Here is a 17,943-nt window from a genome sequence, read left to right as displayed (position 1 = left end):
CCCCAATCATCATTTATGCAGGAAGGACTAAATTTAAAAGGCTTTGTGATGTAACTTTATAGGATAATAACAGTATCGTCTGTCTGTTTATACCAGTTGTTCCCCCTGTGTTCCCTTTGCCCGCAAAACACCCAAGAGCAAACTTTGCTTTCTAGATCGCTTGATTAGATGTTTATTTGCTCGGTCTCAGTTCGGCAACAGTGCCACACCACTTCTGTCTTAGGCAATGATTCTGGGAAGTTCGGAAACTGGATTTTTGTTTTAGAAAAGTGTGTGGTTAGGTTACAATCATCTCTTGTCGATGATGTAATTCATTTGAACACAAAGGTTGAAGGGCAAGATAAATGGATCTTGTGTTGTGTTTTTATCCACTCCTCACTATCAAAGCCAATTTCCACCACATAAGAAAAAAAAAAGTATGCTTTGGTAAATCATTAAAAAGTCATAATTATGACATATAGGCCTGGTTTCACAGACAGGGCTTAGATTAAGCCATGGATTAGGCCTTCATATAGTTTATGCTTTAGAAAGAAACATTACTGGTGTGCATCTTGAGACAAAACAATGGCACTGACATTTTAAGATACATTGTAAAAGTTAAAACAGCTCAAACATGCATTTTTAGTCGGGGACTAGTTTTTTGCCTCATCTGTGAAACCGGCGGATAGTCTACATTAAGATATTAGTCATAACTATGAGATAAAAAGTCAAAATGATGACATGAAAGGTCCTTATGACAATACATTTGACTTTTTGTCATAATTTAGAAGACTAGTCTTGTCAATTATGAGATAAACTCATAATTATGACATTGACATTCGACTTTATGACTTTGTATGTCATAATTCTGACTTTGTATGTCTTAATTATGATTTACCAAAACATGATTTTGTTTCTTATGTGGTGCAAATGGGCTTAGTTGAACACAACTAATGTTTTCCATTTATGTCCAGTTGGATTTGATGTTTCTACGGACACTTTTGTCCTCTGTGGAGAAATTAATCTTTCTTAAACCACGTAAAAAAGCAATTCTAGGCTAATTTAGCTAGCATTATGGGTATGCCTATCCTAAACACAGTAGCCTACTATTAAATAACATTTAACTACAACTTGATAATTGAGCAGCATTATAATATAGTGCAATGCAGGGAAGAATACATCTTAATATTTGTATAACATAGCATTTGTGTTGGGTCAAAACCTCTCTAGCACATTTCGTTGCACTAGCTAAGTTGTGCAGTTTTCATATGAGAAGATTTCCTAACGTAACATGCAAAAATATACAAACGAATGTGTAAATACACTTAGCTCTCAGCTCATTGTTAGGTGATGTGTGATCGTGAGGTATCAACTTCTTATTCAGCAAATTAAATTGTTTTTGTCTGGTAAAAATTGTAAGAAGGTAATGTGTTTGAAAGCAGCGCCCTCTTGTGAATACAGAAAACATTGCAGTTTGATGTCTTTATTAGATTCTATTGAAATTTAGAATATGATTGGTATGGCCACATCAATGGACAAATGTCAGACCGTAAGCAATGAAAGATGAAACCATTTAGTATATCAGGCAGTTTAAAATTTTTATTTCTATCCAAGCACATTCAACTACACAATATCACCAACATGAACAAAGAATGCCCTTCTTAATAAATCACGTATAATATTTCCCATGGCCAGCATAGGAAACATATCTGAAACATATCCAGAAATATGTCGTTTTCTCTCTCACTTAAAGAATAAAGACTTTTTTTTCAGACTCAGATAACAACAATAATAAACTATATAAATTACATTTGGTAGGAAAAATAAATATAAATTATTTTCAGAGTACACTAATAAATATTTCTGCCCTGCCACTACAAGTTGTTCAAGGTGACAGGTTTCCTTTTTTTATGATAATATCCTGTGCATCGTAATTTAGCTTCTCTTGCATAAGGCCATTAACCAAAAATGAATTCAGTATTAAGAGTCTAAAACATGACATTGGCTTGTATATTCAATGTAATGCAGTTAAAAAATCAAGTAGTTGTTGGTTATTGTGAACTAAGCAAAGATTTCCGCTGTGTCCCATTATAAAACTACATTTTTAATGCACTAATCACTAATAACCGTCTTCCGCTTACACACATCAAATGGAGAGCCACGTGCGACTCTAAGAGCTTCCTTCGACTGAGCGTTTCCTGGCGAAGAGGTGAGTGGTGTCCCTGTTGCGCAGGTTGGGCTGGATCTTGAACATGGGAGGCCAGCGGAAGCCGGAGTGGCCCTCCATCCCAGAAGGCCCGGCGGCAGCAGGTTCGGATGTGCAGGGCTTGTTCTGAAGCAGCTGGAAAAGCGTGGCCATGTCAGGTCCCAGTCTGGACACCAGCCCGGCTCGCACCACCTCCACGGTGTCTTCCTCACACTCCATTAAGCTCTGCAGAAGCGTGCTGTAGTACCTGCGACAAAAAAAAAAAAGAAGGATTAGTGTGTACAGTCGAGTGAGCTTGTTTTATAAAATAATATTTCCTCTAAAATGTAAAAAAAGTATAGCTCTTTTGATCCTGATGTTGATCAAGCTCCAAAAGGTCCAACAACAACAAAACATTTTGGTCTGTTTCTCATATGGCATTTTTTATATGGCTTCAGAAGACTTATATAGTGCAAAATGGCATTTTTTATTTAATTTTAATTAACTTTAAAATGTACTGTATATTGTATTGTGTTGTAAATTATTATATTGGAACCTTATTTTAACATTATTTGGAAAAACCTTATTTGGCTCATAATCATCATTTCATTATTTTTATTTTAATATTTTTATTTTTTCACTGTTTGTTTTGTTGTGTGTGTTGTTGATTATGCAATATTGTATGTAAAGCAAAAATGTACAAAATAACTGAAAAAATCTGAATTTTCATTTTTTACGTGTAGGCCTATCCCTTTAAAGGGTTAGTTCACTTTAAAAAAAAAAGCAAATTAGCCTACATCATTATCATTTAGCCTACTCACCCTTATGAGTTTCTTCTGTTGAACACAAAAGAAGAGTGTTGGTAACCAGACAGTTGACAGCCATTGACTTCCATAGTAGAAAACCCCCCCACTATGGAAGTCAATGGGTGCCATCAACTGATTACCAACATTCTTCAAAATATTCAACAGAAGAAACTAATACAGGTTTGGAACAACATAAAAATGTGAGTAAATGATGACGTACTCTTATGTTTTGAATCTGTGTTTTATCACTTTAAGTCCGATCATCACTCACTCCAAAGCAAGTTCACACACACCTCACACGCTATTACCTGTTCGGGAAGTGGCTGGGCACTTGGACCACGTCACCAATGGCCTCGGGGTTGGATCGGGCCACTTCGCAGATGTCAAGCTTCTTATAACATTCCTCCTGCACTTCAGCAATCATCTTCTGGAAGGTGGAACAGCGTTTGATGCTCTGGAAGACTTTAGAGGTGATACCATTGACCATGCACTTGATGCTCTCTTTCACAAATGTCTTACCCTGGGGGGGTGGAAAAAAATCGAAAATTACTTTAGGCAAACGGGGAAATGCAATATTAAGGCCCGTTCACATACTAGGACAACTATAAAGATAAAGATATAGTTTAAAAACTTTAATCGTTCTCAGTATTAAAGAATAGCAGTTCACACCACAGCTGTAACGATAACGGCACAGAGAAACGATATAATTGAAATCACTTTCAGAATGTTATCCATCTAATGAACGATACAAACATTGACAGCCAATCAGAATCCACCCTGATAACGAGCTCGAGCATTTAAAGAGGCAGACAAGCACGCGCATAGAATAAACAGAACTAGTTCGTCTGCTGGTCTGAACGCTAATATAGTTATCATTCTTGGTGTGAACGGGCCTTTACTAGGAGGAGTAAATAAATGGTTCTGATTAATGATGTTTTGTACCTCTGTGTTGAACACAGCAGCAGTGTGAAGGAAGACGTTACAGATCTCGTGCATGCCGTCAGTGTCGCAGGTCGAGTTTTCCAGACACGCGAAGGTGGAGCAGCCGACCTGCAGAGCTCCGTTCAGGCACCGGGCAACCTCACCTGGAGGAAGGAAAATACTTTTCTTGAGAAACAATTTTATTCAGAGCAGTGTAAAAGTAGAGCTTTTTGCTACAGAGACAGTCCTGAGGGTGTAATATATTTTACTCAAAGGTGAAAGCCAGCAAACACAGAACGTTCCTCTTATAACGTTGTTAGGCTATTGGATTCTCGTTTGGTTTTTTTTAATTTTATTTTTATTTTGAGAACCAAATAATAACGTTCTTTTTAGGTTTTATTTTTGCAACCATAAAAGAATGTTGCAAGTTTTTTTTTTTTTATAACCTAAAAATAACATAACGTTAGGGGAACCTTAGTCAGGATAATGTTCTACAATCCAATAAGAAAACTTTCCTGGCTAACCAAAAACAAACCTGAAAAAAGAACGTGCTAGGAAGTTCTTCTGGAATTGAACCTACAACCTTCAACCTTATAACCACTAAGGATTTGAACATCATGCATTGGCAACTCTTAAAACAAAAACAAAGTGACCATTCAATAAAGAAAATAATACTTACTAGGGCTGTTGGATGAGAATCGTGCCCGTCTTGGCTGTGCAGGTTCCTGATCGGTTTCAAACGCAGATGAAACCAAAACGAGGAGCAAAAGAAATCCGCTTTTCAGAAGCATGTCTGCACCTAGAACCAAAAACAAGGGATGAAAACAAGAGACGTTTGCTGATTCTGTGGGTTTGTGTTTCAGGTTGATGACAGCCTCAGCTTTATACAGATCTTCAGCTGAGCTTGACGGCTCATAAATCCCCACCATCACCAATCAGAACGCAGGATCCGAAAGCTCAAACTTTCCATCTCTTTGTAAATATTCATGGGCTGATGTTAATGCAGACCCACCTGATGATTTTATCTCCAGTTAGACAGTTAAATTCTTTCAGATACTTGAGAGAATTATATTTCTACTTATAAGCAAATGGTGGCGTAAACATTAAATCATCATAGACAATTCTTGTTTTATGTATTTTGCAGTATTTATTATGAATGATTTATCTGTGCACATTATTATTATTTGTATTTAATGTGCCATCATAATCTTTGATCAAAATAACTTGCCCTCTGTCTTGCAACATATGGGCTGTGACCGAAATTGCAGGTACTTTTTTTGAATAAGTAATTACTTCACGACAGCTAAAAAAACATTCTCTATAGCATGAGTGTGTAGTATGAATGCAATCTGGACATACTACATTCGCCATCACGTGATCTACCAGCGTCAGTTGCTTCACAAATTCGCTCTGGCCTCATGGGATAGTAAAGTGTCCATCGTATACACACTTCAGAAAATACTGGAAGTAGGCCATCCGGGTACTTTTTGTGTACTCTTTTATGAATACTGCAGTAGTACAGTACAGTTACTGTAAATCGAAATACAGTAACTTGCTGGCAACCGTGCTGCCAGTAATGTACTGTAAAAATACAAGAAAATCATTAACAGTGTGTGAATTTGGACACACTTCTTTTGTCACATACTGTTTTTCGCCTACTATATAGTAGGCAGCCCTCTACTTTTCTCTGATGATATGTTTACTGGTGTGTCACTCACAGCCTGTCACTCACATGAGATCGACCAATAGGAATGGCGTCCAATCAATTACCTATATGGACAAAATCAAGTTCTGCCCTACATTTTCTCTTGTTCGAAAAGCCGCTTTACTCCGATATGTCACAATAGGGCACTTACATTTCATGCCGACTTAATTGTTTATTTATTTATTCCATTTCTTCAAATGTCACCTTAGCATATCTAATTCATTAAACACAAACTATCATAGAAAAAACCTCAGATTTCATATGATCCTAAATGATGTTCGCTTCACATTCTCATCTGGAGGATCATGATGATTTACCCTGTTCTGTAACAATATTATGATATTCCCGATGATATCCCTCTCAAGCAAGTCATGCTCAATGGCTTCTTTGTAGAAAACACTTCAGTGTTTGGTTTGAATTTAATTTCACTTTGATTTACTGTATGCACATCTCTCTTATTTGATGCTCTTTGCTGTTGTTCTCAAAGAGGGTTCAGGGAGTTTTTTGATACAAGCTTCATCAAAACAGACACATGTAGCTTGTCAGAGCTGGTCATGTGGTTGACTGAACATCCGTTCCCACAGGATCTGAAGGAGAAGCGTTTGTAAGTGTCTAATCAGTGGATCTCGCAAAGGCTATAGGAAGTGATGTGTTTTCCATGATGAACTTCATTAGCCTAAAGAAATTTCCTCCCCTAAAGGGTTAATTACTGATAATGATCAAAGCACTCACTGGTTTCTTAGAGGGGGGCTGGAGACGCAGCTATTTTGGTTTTATTACCTTTGTTCACACAAATGCTTGCAGTTTGTTACTGAAGTAGGGCTGGAAAACTCACACCCACATCTTTACTGAATAACATGATTGAGGAAAAAACACACACGCACACATGGCCTTTAATTTTCCAATAATCCGTTGAATCTCAGGCTACATGACAATGAAGTCATAAATGTTGATTTTTCAAAAAACAAAACAAAAAAAGAAGCTGAATGTGATGATTGTGCCATAAACGCCTTTAGCAGGTACATCAAGTTGGTGTTAAGCAGAACATGTAAATGTGTGTATCACACCTTCAGTAAATTCAACCTGCACCACTCAACCTTTTTTTTCCCCATAAAATGAGGAAGAATCTTCATCTAAGAAAGTTGGCTCCAGAAGTCTGAGATGATATTGGAAATCTGGGATATTTTTTCTCCAATTGAAACCTGGAAATAATCCGAAAGTTGTTGATTTTGAAGAGTAAAAACTGAGTAACACTTTATTTTACAGTGTCCACACACGTTATATGTAATTAGTACTATAAATTGTGCATAATTACGTGCAACTAACCCTAAAACATAACAATTCTTACTCAGTACTTGTACAAATACACTGTAAAACAGACACCTTAAAATAAAGTGTAAACAAAAAAAAAACTTTTACTATTGTTACTATTAAGAAAATTAGTGAAAATGAGCATGTGTACATTCTTTCTTCCATAAAAGAACAAGACGCTTTGTTGGATAAGATGGATCATCATCACTTGGATCACATACTGTCCTCATAAAAAAAGGAATAACGGGCTTAACAAATAAGAACTGTAAAAAGTATTAATCCAAATGCTGATATTATAATAAACATGTATTAATGTAAATAATTTTACTTAGACTTCTGGACTTCATTGATGGCTCGCTTTAATGATCAACACAAAGCAACAAACGCATGTTGAAATGTTATTTCTTGATATCTGAATATTTCAACATGTTATTTCTGATATCTGAATATGTATTTCTGATATCAATATTTAGGAGAGTAATTTCAGATATCAAAAATGTCTTTCTTACTAGTAACAATCATTCATGATATCAGAAATTAACATGGTCACTAATGACAATCGAATTGATATAAAAAATAAACATTTTTAATAGTAGCAATTCAATTGTTGATTTCAAGAATAGACATTTGCTACCACGAAATTAAAGATAATAAAAAAATATGATTTTTACTAGTAAGAATTGTATTTCTAATGATAATTATGTGAAATTGGAATTTCAACTAGTAAAAAATCAGTATGAATGAATAAACGTCAAAACGGCTTGCCATACACAGAAGGTTTATTAATGATCAGTCTCATTATCAACGAAAGTATTGGCTAGTTTGCAATGAGTGTCGGATATACAAATAGAAGCAGCGCACATTGAGGTGAGGATGGTGGAAAACGCAGATATTTTAAGATAATTATCAGAAGATGGCAGCAGGTTGGTAGTTATGAAGCTTGAGGTAACTATAGGCTGTGTGACCTATAATTATTTGTTGTTGTCTTTACGACTCTTTCATTTCAGCCACCCCATTCTCAACACCTTAGTGTGGTGCGTCAGATGGCGCTGCCTACATGCGGAAGAGAAACCAAGGAACCACCGGGAATGTCACGAATCAGAAGCCTATACAGCCGTCGCGCTTTTCTGCTCATTCAGTCGGTGGATTTGAATAAAATGGTCTTAAGAGTTAGGGCGTTTGGTGGTAACATGAGTTAGCTTAGGTCTGGATGCGGTAAACTACGGTGACATAGCCTAATTCTGTATCTTCTGCTTCTCCGCCGGGAAAATGAAGTGTATGCCCGGTTCGTTTCAGGTGCACGCCGCATACAACGGGCATTTTATCACCTTCCTCTCTAAGACCACAAACGACTGCCAACCCGATGCATCCCTTCAGTTCACTTCGGTAAGGTCTCGTGTGTTCATAAATGCAAGCGATTGTGTAGGCTACATTAATTGCTGTCTTGAGCATTATACGGACATGAGGATTACATAACTTCAGTGTGAAGGCTGTGTTTCAACCTACTGAACTGCCTACTTATACATCATTGCTCGCTCGGCATCGTAGGCGAATAGTGCAGCCGATTTAGAGAGCGTCGCACCTGTTTTTGACTGCTCTGGAATGCTTGATTCTGATTGGTCAATAGCGACGACTTATGGTGCATAAAATTGTTATTTTAAAATGATCGCTAAAATGGATATTTCGCCGCTACATAGGCTACCAGCCTTTGTTTTAATCTCTTTCATAACTTTCGAGATATGTCTAGAAAAAAAAATGATAGCCTAAGAGTCATTTTCCCCCAAAATTGTTCGCTACAGAAAAGTACAATTTTATTAATTAGGCTAATTAACTATTAGTAGTAATTGATTTTTGCTGCTCCAATGTAGGCTACTGGACTATTTTTCTTAAAGACCCCCTGTTGTGAAAATTACGATTTTAATGTGCCATTTAAATGTTTGTCGCTTTGAATGGAGATTAAATGTAGATTGGGTGATATTTCGCCAATGAGCTAGGCGAGAGGACAGTGGATTTAACGTTAGACTGCTCAAACATAAAATGCTTTCTTTGTACCGTTTTTGTGGATGAAATGTTTTGGGCTTTAGTTGGCGGTTGCCCTCTTTAGCTCTACGCCCAATGTCAAAATCCCTTTAAGGCAATTCTTTTCACTCGCCGGCCATCTTTAAAACGCCTCTCGGGGAGCTATTTTAGTCACGTGCAGCTCTATCTCTTTGAATGGGGAAACATCACATTCTACAAAGACTGCTCGATTTTCTGAAAATCTTCCTCCGTTAACTTAGTATGGATGTTTTGTCATGTGCTTCTTGGTGAAGATTTGTCACTACGCCAATGAAAGCATTGTTGCTAGTGATAAACTCTGGATCTTTCAACAGACACCAGGTTCAGTTGATCGGTGGACGGTTAAGCCCCGCACATAGGCCGACATAACAGCTGAAACCCGTTTTTCACGGTGGCAACTGACGGAGAGCCTGGTCTACGTCAATTTAGGTTATTGTTTGAAAATTAATAGCCAGATCTTTCTTGGCACACCAGTTCTGAAAACAGTGTACAAACCACATAGTCTGTTTAACAGTCCTGGCTTAATTTCTTGACTTTTCCAGCATTTTAATTTCTCTTTCTCTGCCTTGACCATCTCTACCACTCATCTCATACACGCTGGCTAGCCCACCCATCAAAGGGTTATTAAAAATTCTGTCATTAATTACTCACCCTCATGTCGTTCCAAACCTGTAAGACATTTGTCCATCTTCGGAACACAAATTAAGATCTTTTTAATGAAATCTGAGAGCTTTCTGTTCCTCCATTGATAGCTACGCATCTGACACTTTGACGCTTCATAAAGAGATTGCGGTTTAGTCCACATTTTCTGAAGAGACTTGATCGCTTTATGATAAACAGATTGAATTTAGCCTATTTGGTTATATAAATATTACTGCATTATAACCTATTATTATTGTTACGTCACAAAGCTTTTATTGCCATTTAAGTTATTGTCTTACTCTTTTTGTGTTTTTGATGTTATGTCTACATAATCACATGCAATACTTAATCTTTTGATTAATAATCTTGCTATCACGTTGAACATGAGGGAAAAAAAGAGTTTATATTTATAGACATCATTTGCAGTATCATGCTTGATTTTATGTAAGGAATTTAATTTACTTGATTACATTTTTTTTTTCAAGTTTTATGAGTGTTAATTGTATCTTTATCCATTGCTTTTAGGTCCCAGTTTACAGATACTGACATGGACTATGAGAGGCCTAATGTCGAGACCATTAAATGTGTGGTGGTGGGGGACAACGCTGTGGGCAAAACGCGGATGATCTGTGCCCGGGCATGTAACGCCACTCTTACCCAGTACCAGCTACTCGCCACGCATGTGCCCACCGTCTGGGCCATTGACCAGTATAGAGTCTGTCAAGAGGTCTGGACTTTTATCTTTCCACTCATGACAAGCATAAGATAAGTATTGTAACCCATAAATCCAATTCTTGTGCCTGTTTTTGAAGGTTCTGGAGCGCTCCAGAGACGTAGTGGATGATGTAAGCGTGTCTCTTCGATTATGGGACACTTTCGGAGACCACCACAAAGACCGGCGCTTTGCTTACGGCAGGTGTGTTTGTGGACCGTTTTGTTGGAAATGAAACAACATCTGAAATATTCTTTTGGGGACATCTTAAATGTTTTATCTTGTGTTTGTGCACCAGGTCAGATGTGGTGGTCCTGTGCTTCTCCATCGCCAACCCCAATTCTCTCTTCCACGTGAAGACCATGTGGTACCCAGAGATCAAGCACTTCTGCCCTCGCGCCCCAGTCATCCTGGTGGGCTGCCAGTTAGACCTGCGTTACGCTGACCTGGAGGCTGTTAATCGGGCACGGAGGCCTCTTGCCAGGTGAATTCTTGTTGATCAAAATTTTCAACCTGTTATTTAAAGACCCATTGAAACCAGAATTTTTGAGTTTTTGTGATCATTATGCTAATATAAAATTGATAGTCTTTCTCAAAATTGATAGTCTTTCTCTTCCTGGATTTTTTTTAAATTAATAAGTGCAGATGAATATTTCTTTTTCAATGAAATTGTGTCTAAAAATGTATATGTATTTATTGTTAAAATCTATATTTAAAAGCATGGGGTCGGTAAGATTTTTTAAATTATTTTTTAAGCCAAAAGCTCACCAAAGCTGCACTTATTTGATCAAGAATACAGTAAATATTGTAATATTTTGAAGTATTATTACAATTTAAAATGACTGTTTTCTATTTGGATATATTGTAAAATGTAATTTATTCCTGTGATTCAAAGCTGAATTTTCAGCATCATTACAGAAATCATTCTAATATGCTGATTTGCTGCTCAAGAAACATTTATTATTATTATTATTATTATTATTATTATCAGTGTTGAAAACAGTTGTGTTGCTTAATATTTTTGTGGAAACCATAATAATTGTTTTTAGGATTATTGGATGAATAGAAAGTTCAAAACAACAGCAAAATATTTTGTAAAATTACAAATGGCTTTACTGTCACTTTTGATCAATTTAATGCATCTCTGCTGAATAAAAGTATTAATATAAATTTCTTTAAAAAAACTAAATCTGTATTTAAAAAAAGTAATTTACTGCATACAAAAAAAAAAAAAATGATTATAAATATCTATATTTCAAATACCACATGTTTTTCTAACTTATGAAACATATAATGTTATCTATATTATAAATATAAAAAATCTAATAATTATACATGTCTTTATATTATAAATATCACATCTCTAAATTATGAGTATAAAAATATTAATAAGTATAAATGTTTTTATATTAATGTCACCTGCTTCTGAGTAGGAATAGCAAGAAATTAGAATTAGCTAAATCGAGCATCATGTATTGGGGGCTTTTTTAATTAATGCAAGAATGTAACAAATATGTAGCATTCATTAAAGATATTGCAGTACATCCTTTATGTTGACATTTCTCCATCAATCAACTTTTCAGACCCATCAAAGCAAATGAGATTCTTCCTCCTGAGAAAGGTCGCGAGGTGGCCAAAGAACTGGGTGTGCCGTACTTCGAGACCAGCGTTGTGGCTCAGTTTGGAGTGAAGGACGTGTTTGACAATGCCATTCGCGCTGCTCTGATCTCACGGCGCCACCTGCAGTTCTGGAAGTCTCACTTGAGGGACGTCCAACGGCCTCTTTTGCAGGCGCCTTTCCTGCCTCCAAAGCCTCCTCCGCCCGCTATAGTCGTCCCGCCACCTCCGTCCACCACTGAGGAGCACCCGGCCCGGCTGCTGGGGGAGCCGCTGTGTGCTGATGTGGTTCTGGTCCTCCAAGAGCACCAGCGAGTCTTCGCTCATAAAGTCTACCTCGCCACGGCCTCTTCGAAATTCTACGACCTTTTTCTCCAGGACGTGAAGGCAGAGGCTGACGGCAAGCAACCTCCCGGTCGCGAGCTCCCTACACGGGCCGCCAGCTTTGACATGTGTGAGAGCAGCGATGAAGAAAGCAGGGTCAACCTCAGGGCCTGCATCAGTGACGGGACCCTGAGCGGTGCAGACTCTGATGGGATCCTGGAGGGTGGGCGCGGGGGGCGACTTCTGTCGTCTTTGGGTCGGGCTTTCGTCGGCATCAGGAGAGAAACGATCCAGGACCCCGTCACGTTCCTCTCCCGACCATTGACGGTGGTGCGCATGGACCCGTCGGTGTTGCCCGGGCCGTTTCGCGTGGTCATGCGTTACCTATACACTGGACAGTTGGACGAGCACGAGAAGGACCTGATGCACATCGCCCACATCGCCGAGCTGCTGGAAGTGTTTGACCTGCGCATGATGGTCGCCAACATCCTCAACGACGAGGCCTTCATGAACCAGGAGATCACAAAGGCTTTCCATGTGCGACGGACCAATCGGGTGAAGGAATGCTTGGCTAAAGGAACTTTCTCAGGTTAAAGCTGTTTTTATCTCATGTAGTAAAGCAGGGCACAATTTGGTGATATAATTGAATTCGTTTAATAATTTTGTATTAACTATTGTAAAATTTCTCTGTAAAATAGTAATGGGCGCTTCCGAAACACTGCTTTGTGAAGCTTCAAAACCTTTGCAAATCATTTGTTTCGAACCAGCGTTTTCAGGCTGCCAAAGTCACATGACTTTAGTAAATGAGGATTTGTTACGTCAATACTGTTTCATAATTTCAATGGTTCACCACTAGGTCTCTGTGAACCAATGAACTAGTGTCTATGTCGTTTTTACCTGATCTTGGATCAGTTATATAAGTTTGTTGTCATTTTAATGAAACATTTTTATTATAAAAAGGAAGAGTTGTAGCAAAATCCCTTTAAAGCTGCAGTCCGGCACTTTTTTGGGTTTAAAAATATAAAAAAAGACATTTTTGAAAAAAAAACGTAACCAGCCAGTGTTCAAAACGATCTGCTTGCCTTACCTCGATTCAAAACGGTAATCTTGTAATAATGATTTTAATTCCAGTGGTACTGGTGGATTTCCGCGGGAATTTCGAGCATGTCTTTGCGTCATTACGTCACTTCTGTACACATAGAGAAGGAGTCCCCGGCTAGCGTGTGTGGATGATGGAGGAGATTTATCCACTTGGTATGGCGGATCCCGAAAGTTTAAAGCGACAATCACCAGTGACAACTGGAGATTCACCAGTTGTAAAACCCAAAGACTTCGGACTTCAGAGTGGCTACAGAAAAAATATATTTTTCACGTTTTGACGTGATATAAGCAATCGTTAGATTTAATCAGCATGATATAACGTTAGCCTACTGCAATGCTTCCCCCCACCCCCCGAATTTGGTCAGAACAAAAGTGAATGTTACTTACTTGTTCAGATGACATTTACCGATGAAAATTCTAATGTTGACACTTTCAAAAGGCATACTCTAACATTGCTGATGACAGTACAGTATCCACAGCGACGCGACAGGTTCTCCTCAATACATTGTGTTCATCCGCGCTGTTTCATGCCGATTTACTACCCACGCACAGTTAATAATTCCGCGAATAACTGCAATTGCAGATTTCTAACAGAGATGGCGACAAAGAGGAAAAACGACGGACTGCAGCTTTAAGGCAAGTTAACTTGGCAGCTATTTTAGTCATACAAATGCAGCTGCTATCTCTTTGAAAGGGGAAACATCAAATTCTCTAAAGCTGTTCATCAAGCTTACAATTACATTTCATATTTGAAATCACCAATGAAATCATGTGCTGTCATAAGCGTGCATCTCACAACACTGACAATTTCTATAGCAAGTGACACAATGACTTTTAACAATTGGCGATTGGCTCTTTTATTTAGAAGCCGGGACTTATTCTGCAATATTGCGCATTGCACTTTCTCCCATTCATAGTAATACGAGTGCACCATCTTAAAGGCTTTGGTTGTTGTTAATAGTCTCTTATTGGTCTGATTAACCAAGCTCTCAATAAAACAAACCAAACAAGCTCTACAATTGAATAAAATAACACATAATGTAATGGTATTAGATTATTTATTACCATAATTGCATTTAATATATTACACTTGTGGTTTGTAACAGATGTTTTTATGCATGTTGGGTGGAGTTTTCGTTGTTTTTAAGCCGTTCTGACCTGCCGGGTGTCACCAATGTGTGGCGTTTCGAGTGCTTCGAAACAGTGAATCATTTTGCGAAGCAATTGGTGGATCATGAGCTGCGCATGTGTAAAAGAACACAGTGCCACGCTTCAATCTGAAACATGCAGCGCATATATTTATTTAATTAAATCACAGCCTTTCCGATTTGATAATTGCACTAAGCCATATCGCGATTACAGTTTATCAAAGAAAAATTCAAAGAAAATGTCTTTGTATCCCAGATGTGGTGTTTAAACTGGATGATGGTACCGTCCAGGCCCACAAACCCCTGCTCATCTCTAGCTGCGATTGGATGGCAGCCATGTTTGGTGGGCCTTTTGTCGAGAGCTGTACTAAAGAGGTAAATGCTGCATTTTACAGAAGTGACCCATTCATGCACAACATTTATAAACAACAAAAGAGATAAATCAATTGGGAAATTCTACTTTTTGTTCACTTTTCCCCGTCCTTTCAAAACACTGATTTCAAACAGTGTTACACTGATATTTGTGTAGAAGTTAATGTTATCTTCAAAGACGTGATACAGTATGTTGTGGTTTCATAGGTGTTGTTCCCAAATACGACCCGTAGTAGCATGCAGGCTGTGCTGGAGTATCTCTACACGGGACGCTTCTGCTCCAGACCTGACCTGGACACCATGGAGCTCATTATCTTGGCCAATCGCCTCTGCTTGCCTCACCTGGTCGCCCTCACAGGTCTGACGACTGATTATCATGCCAATAATGTACATAAGAACTAACAAGGATTATAGAGTTTACAGAGTCTGTCCCCAAAGTTTCGAACGGTAGTGTAAATATCACTTTTATATGTTGTCATCCCTTTTAAATGAACTAATAATGGCATTCATTCACTCTTTTCATGCATTGAAAGAGCAGCATGAACATTGTGCTAAACTTCTCCTTTTGTGTTTCACTGAGGAAAAAAGTCATACAGGGTGAATAAATGATGTAATTGTGTATTAATTGTGTTTTGCTGCAGAGCTCCACACTGTGACTGTTCTGAAGGAGTCCGCCGCCATGGGCACGGACATTGACGGAGATGTGCTGGTATATCTGGAGATGGCTCAGGTAAAGTTTAAAGGCAGAGTTGGTGATTTGGTCTAGAATTGTTTTTTGTTATGCTGCTTGAAAGTCTCTTCACATCCTGATAGCAATCACCAAGTTAGGCGGTCTAAATGTATTATGCATTTTATTTTATGTATCTTTATGTATTTATGCTTTCAAAGCTAATGTTAGCCTTTCCGAAAATTGCCTTCCCTACCTTTAAGATTTAGTGCGTATGTTATTTAAGCGAAGTTTTCAAGTTAGCATTTCCTTTATTGATTAACCAAGCTGTTGTGCAGCAAGAGCTGAGACTGTCGTACTTGCCTGCGATTATGTTACAAGTAAACTAAAGAATCTGCTTGACTAAGGAAATAATGGGTTTCCTGCAAACAGTACAGTAACCCGTGTCTTGCTCTAGGATTTGATGTGAAGTCAGACACATTTTTGCTGCATTCCTGTGAATGTTCACATGGTTCATTCTGTCATGCCTGAGTGGTGAAGCGGAGTCACCTGATTTACTAAAGACTCTTAGGAACGCTAAACATTTCTTCTTTTGTGTCTCAGGCAGTAAAATGTGTTCCTGTATTTGACTCTGAAACTAAAATGCATTTAACAGAGCTTGAGTTTCATTGGTAAACCGGTATAGACTGACAGTGAAAAAACTCACCCTAATGTCTTTACAAACTCATCCTTGGAACACAAATGGAGATGTTTAGCATATTGTTCACAGGACCAAAAGAAACACCATGAAAAGTCGTTAAGACATCCATAAGGTTATATTTCACGTCTTCTGAAGCCATACGATGGCTGTTCCCATTATCTTTCAAATCCCATTAGTGCTTCATGGCACTAGTTTTTTGGCAACGGGACACACGAAAACCAGGAAGAGAAATTAAACAAAAAACGTACTAACCCACAGTCATATGTGTTTGAAAAAAAAAACATAATGGCGACTAAATTATGATTTTTGGGTGAATTATTCCTTTAAAGAACACTCAATTTACATGTTGTCATGTGATTTCAGTTCCACTGTGCCTACCAGCTCACCGATTGGTGCCTTCACCACATCTGCACCAACTACAACAACGTGTGCCGCACATTCCCCAGGGACATGAGGGCCAAATCAGCAGGTAGTACATGAAAACTTTGTCTTTTTTTTTTACCTGTCCAGAATTCAGTTTTTAACATGTTTTTGTTTTGGATGCATTTTCAGAGAACCAAGAATACTTCGAGAAGCACCGCTGGCCTCCGGTCTGGTACCTGAAGGAGGACGACCACTACCAGAGAGCACGGAAGGCGCGGGAAAAGGAGGACTACCTGTTGCAGAAGCGGCAGAGCAAGCGTAAATGGCTGCTGTGGAATCTTCCGCCCTCCCCTTCGAACCCCTCGTCATCTTCCTCTCCGTCCTCATCCTCCTCTGCTATCATCTGAAGAGACTGCTTTTTCCACAGGGTTGAAATCACTGCTGGGTTCAGATCAACATCTCATCAGTCCTGTACAGGCATCATGTAGGGCATGGCCGCCAAACAGGTCTAAATGTGAAATGTTTACCAAATGTGACTATAGTCGTTCTTGCTGGTACGTAAAACAGGTACGCATCTCATCTTAAAACAGTGAAGAAACCCTTGGTGTATTTTAGTGATCTAGATTCTAGATCAGTGGTTCCCAAATTGATTTTGCTTTACAACTCAGATTTTACATTGGACAACAAATGGTGACGCAGCATTGTGCCAAAATTGTTCATCATATGAAAATCAATTGGATTGAACACTGGGTGGTTGACCATTGTTTGGCCCTGTGTTATAATCTTGTTTATATAGTATTTTTCATAGTACATTTTGAATTAGCTTCTTATATTTAGATTATCAGTTTTCATTTAAAAGTCATTTTTTTATTACATTTTGGTAACACTTTACAATAAGGTACCATTTGTTAACATTATTTACTTACACAACTACAATAATTAACATGAACAACAATGAAAACTACTTCTGAAGCATTAATTAATTTCAACATTTACTAATACATTATTAATAATCAAATCGTATCTTTATTATTTAATGGACCAGAGTGAACTAACAATGAACAGCTGTATTATTATTATTTTTTCAAACTAATGTTAACAAAGATTAATAACAATGTTAGTTAATGCATTAACTGATGGGACTTTATTGTAACATGTTACCGTTTTATATATATATATAATACATACATATATATAATACATACATATATGGAATAAGTTTAACCGATATTTTTTTTATTTCAGCTTTATTTTAGTTACCAGGAACATTTGAATAAGTTTTAGTTAAAAAAACATTGGTGGTTTGGGCAGACATTCGACTTCAAGACCAAA

At 37.9% G+C, this 17,943-nt stretch overlaps 2 protein-coding genes across 6 annotated transcripts; one reads left to right on the top strand and one right to left on the bottom strand.

The window, feature by feature from the left end:
- Positions 1-1,430: 1,430 nt before the first annotated feature.
- On the bottom strand, positions 1,431-9,732 carry stc1l (stanniocalcin 1, like; the record flags this gene model as incomplete). Of its 2 annotated transcripts, XM_079599485.1 has the most annotated exons (5): positions 1,538-2,432; positions 3,279-3,490; positions 3,913-4,055; positions 4,571-4,690; positions 9,617-9,732. In XM_079599485.1, 5 exons carry the CDS (start codon positions 9,723-9,725, stop codon positions 2,150-2,152), a joined length of 867 nt encoding a protein of 288 aa, XP_079455611.1. In that variant the 3' UTR covers positions 1,538-2,149. The 2 variants fall into 2 exon arrangements, with proteins under 2 accessions (XP_079455610.1, XP_079455611.1); XM_079599484.1 differs by lacking the exon at positions 9,617-9,732 and having other exon boundaries at positions 1,431-2,432; positions 4,571-4,820.
- rhobtb2b (Rho related BTB domain containing 2b) lies at positions 7,737-17,683 on the top strand. Of its 4 annotated transcripts, none has more exons than XM_079599477.1 (10): positions 7,737-7,852; positions 10,133-10,334; positions 10,420-10,523; positions 10,618-10,803; positions 11,903-12,849; positions 14,766-14,884; positions 15,089-15,239; positions 15,523-15,611; positions 16,612-16,717; positions 16,801-17,683. In XM_079599477.1, exons 2-10 carry the CDS (start codon positions 10,155-10,157, stop codon positions 17,016-17,018), a joined length of 2,100 nt encoding a protein of 699 aa, XP_079455603.1. In that variant the 5' UTR covers positions 7,737-7,852; positions 10,133-10,154; the 3' UTR covers positions 17,019-17,683. The 4 variants fall into 4 exon arrangements, with proteins under 4 accessions (XP_079455603.1, XP_079455605.1, XP_079455602.1 ...); XM_079599479.1 differs by having other exon boundaries at positions 7,780-7,830; XM_079599476.1 differs by lacking the exon at positions 7,737-7,852 and adding an exon at positions 7,959-8,293.
- The last annotated feature ends 260 nt before the right edge of the window (positions 17,684-17,943 follow it).

Source organism: Phoxinus phoxinus (genome assembly GCF_949152265.1).
Source record: "Phoxinus phoxinus genome assembly, chromosome: 23".
Classification (NCBI taxonomy): domain Eukaryota; kingdom Metazoa; phylum Chordata; class Actinopteri; order Cypriniformes; family Leuciscidae; genus Phoxinus; species Phoxinus phoxinus.
The sequence above is the reverse complement of the archived record's forward strand: the minus strand, read 5'-3'. Positions and strand labels throughout refer to the sequence as shown.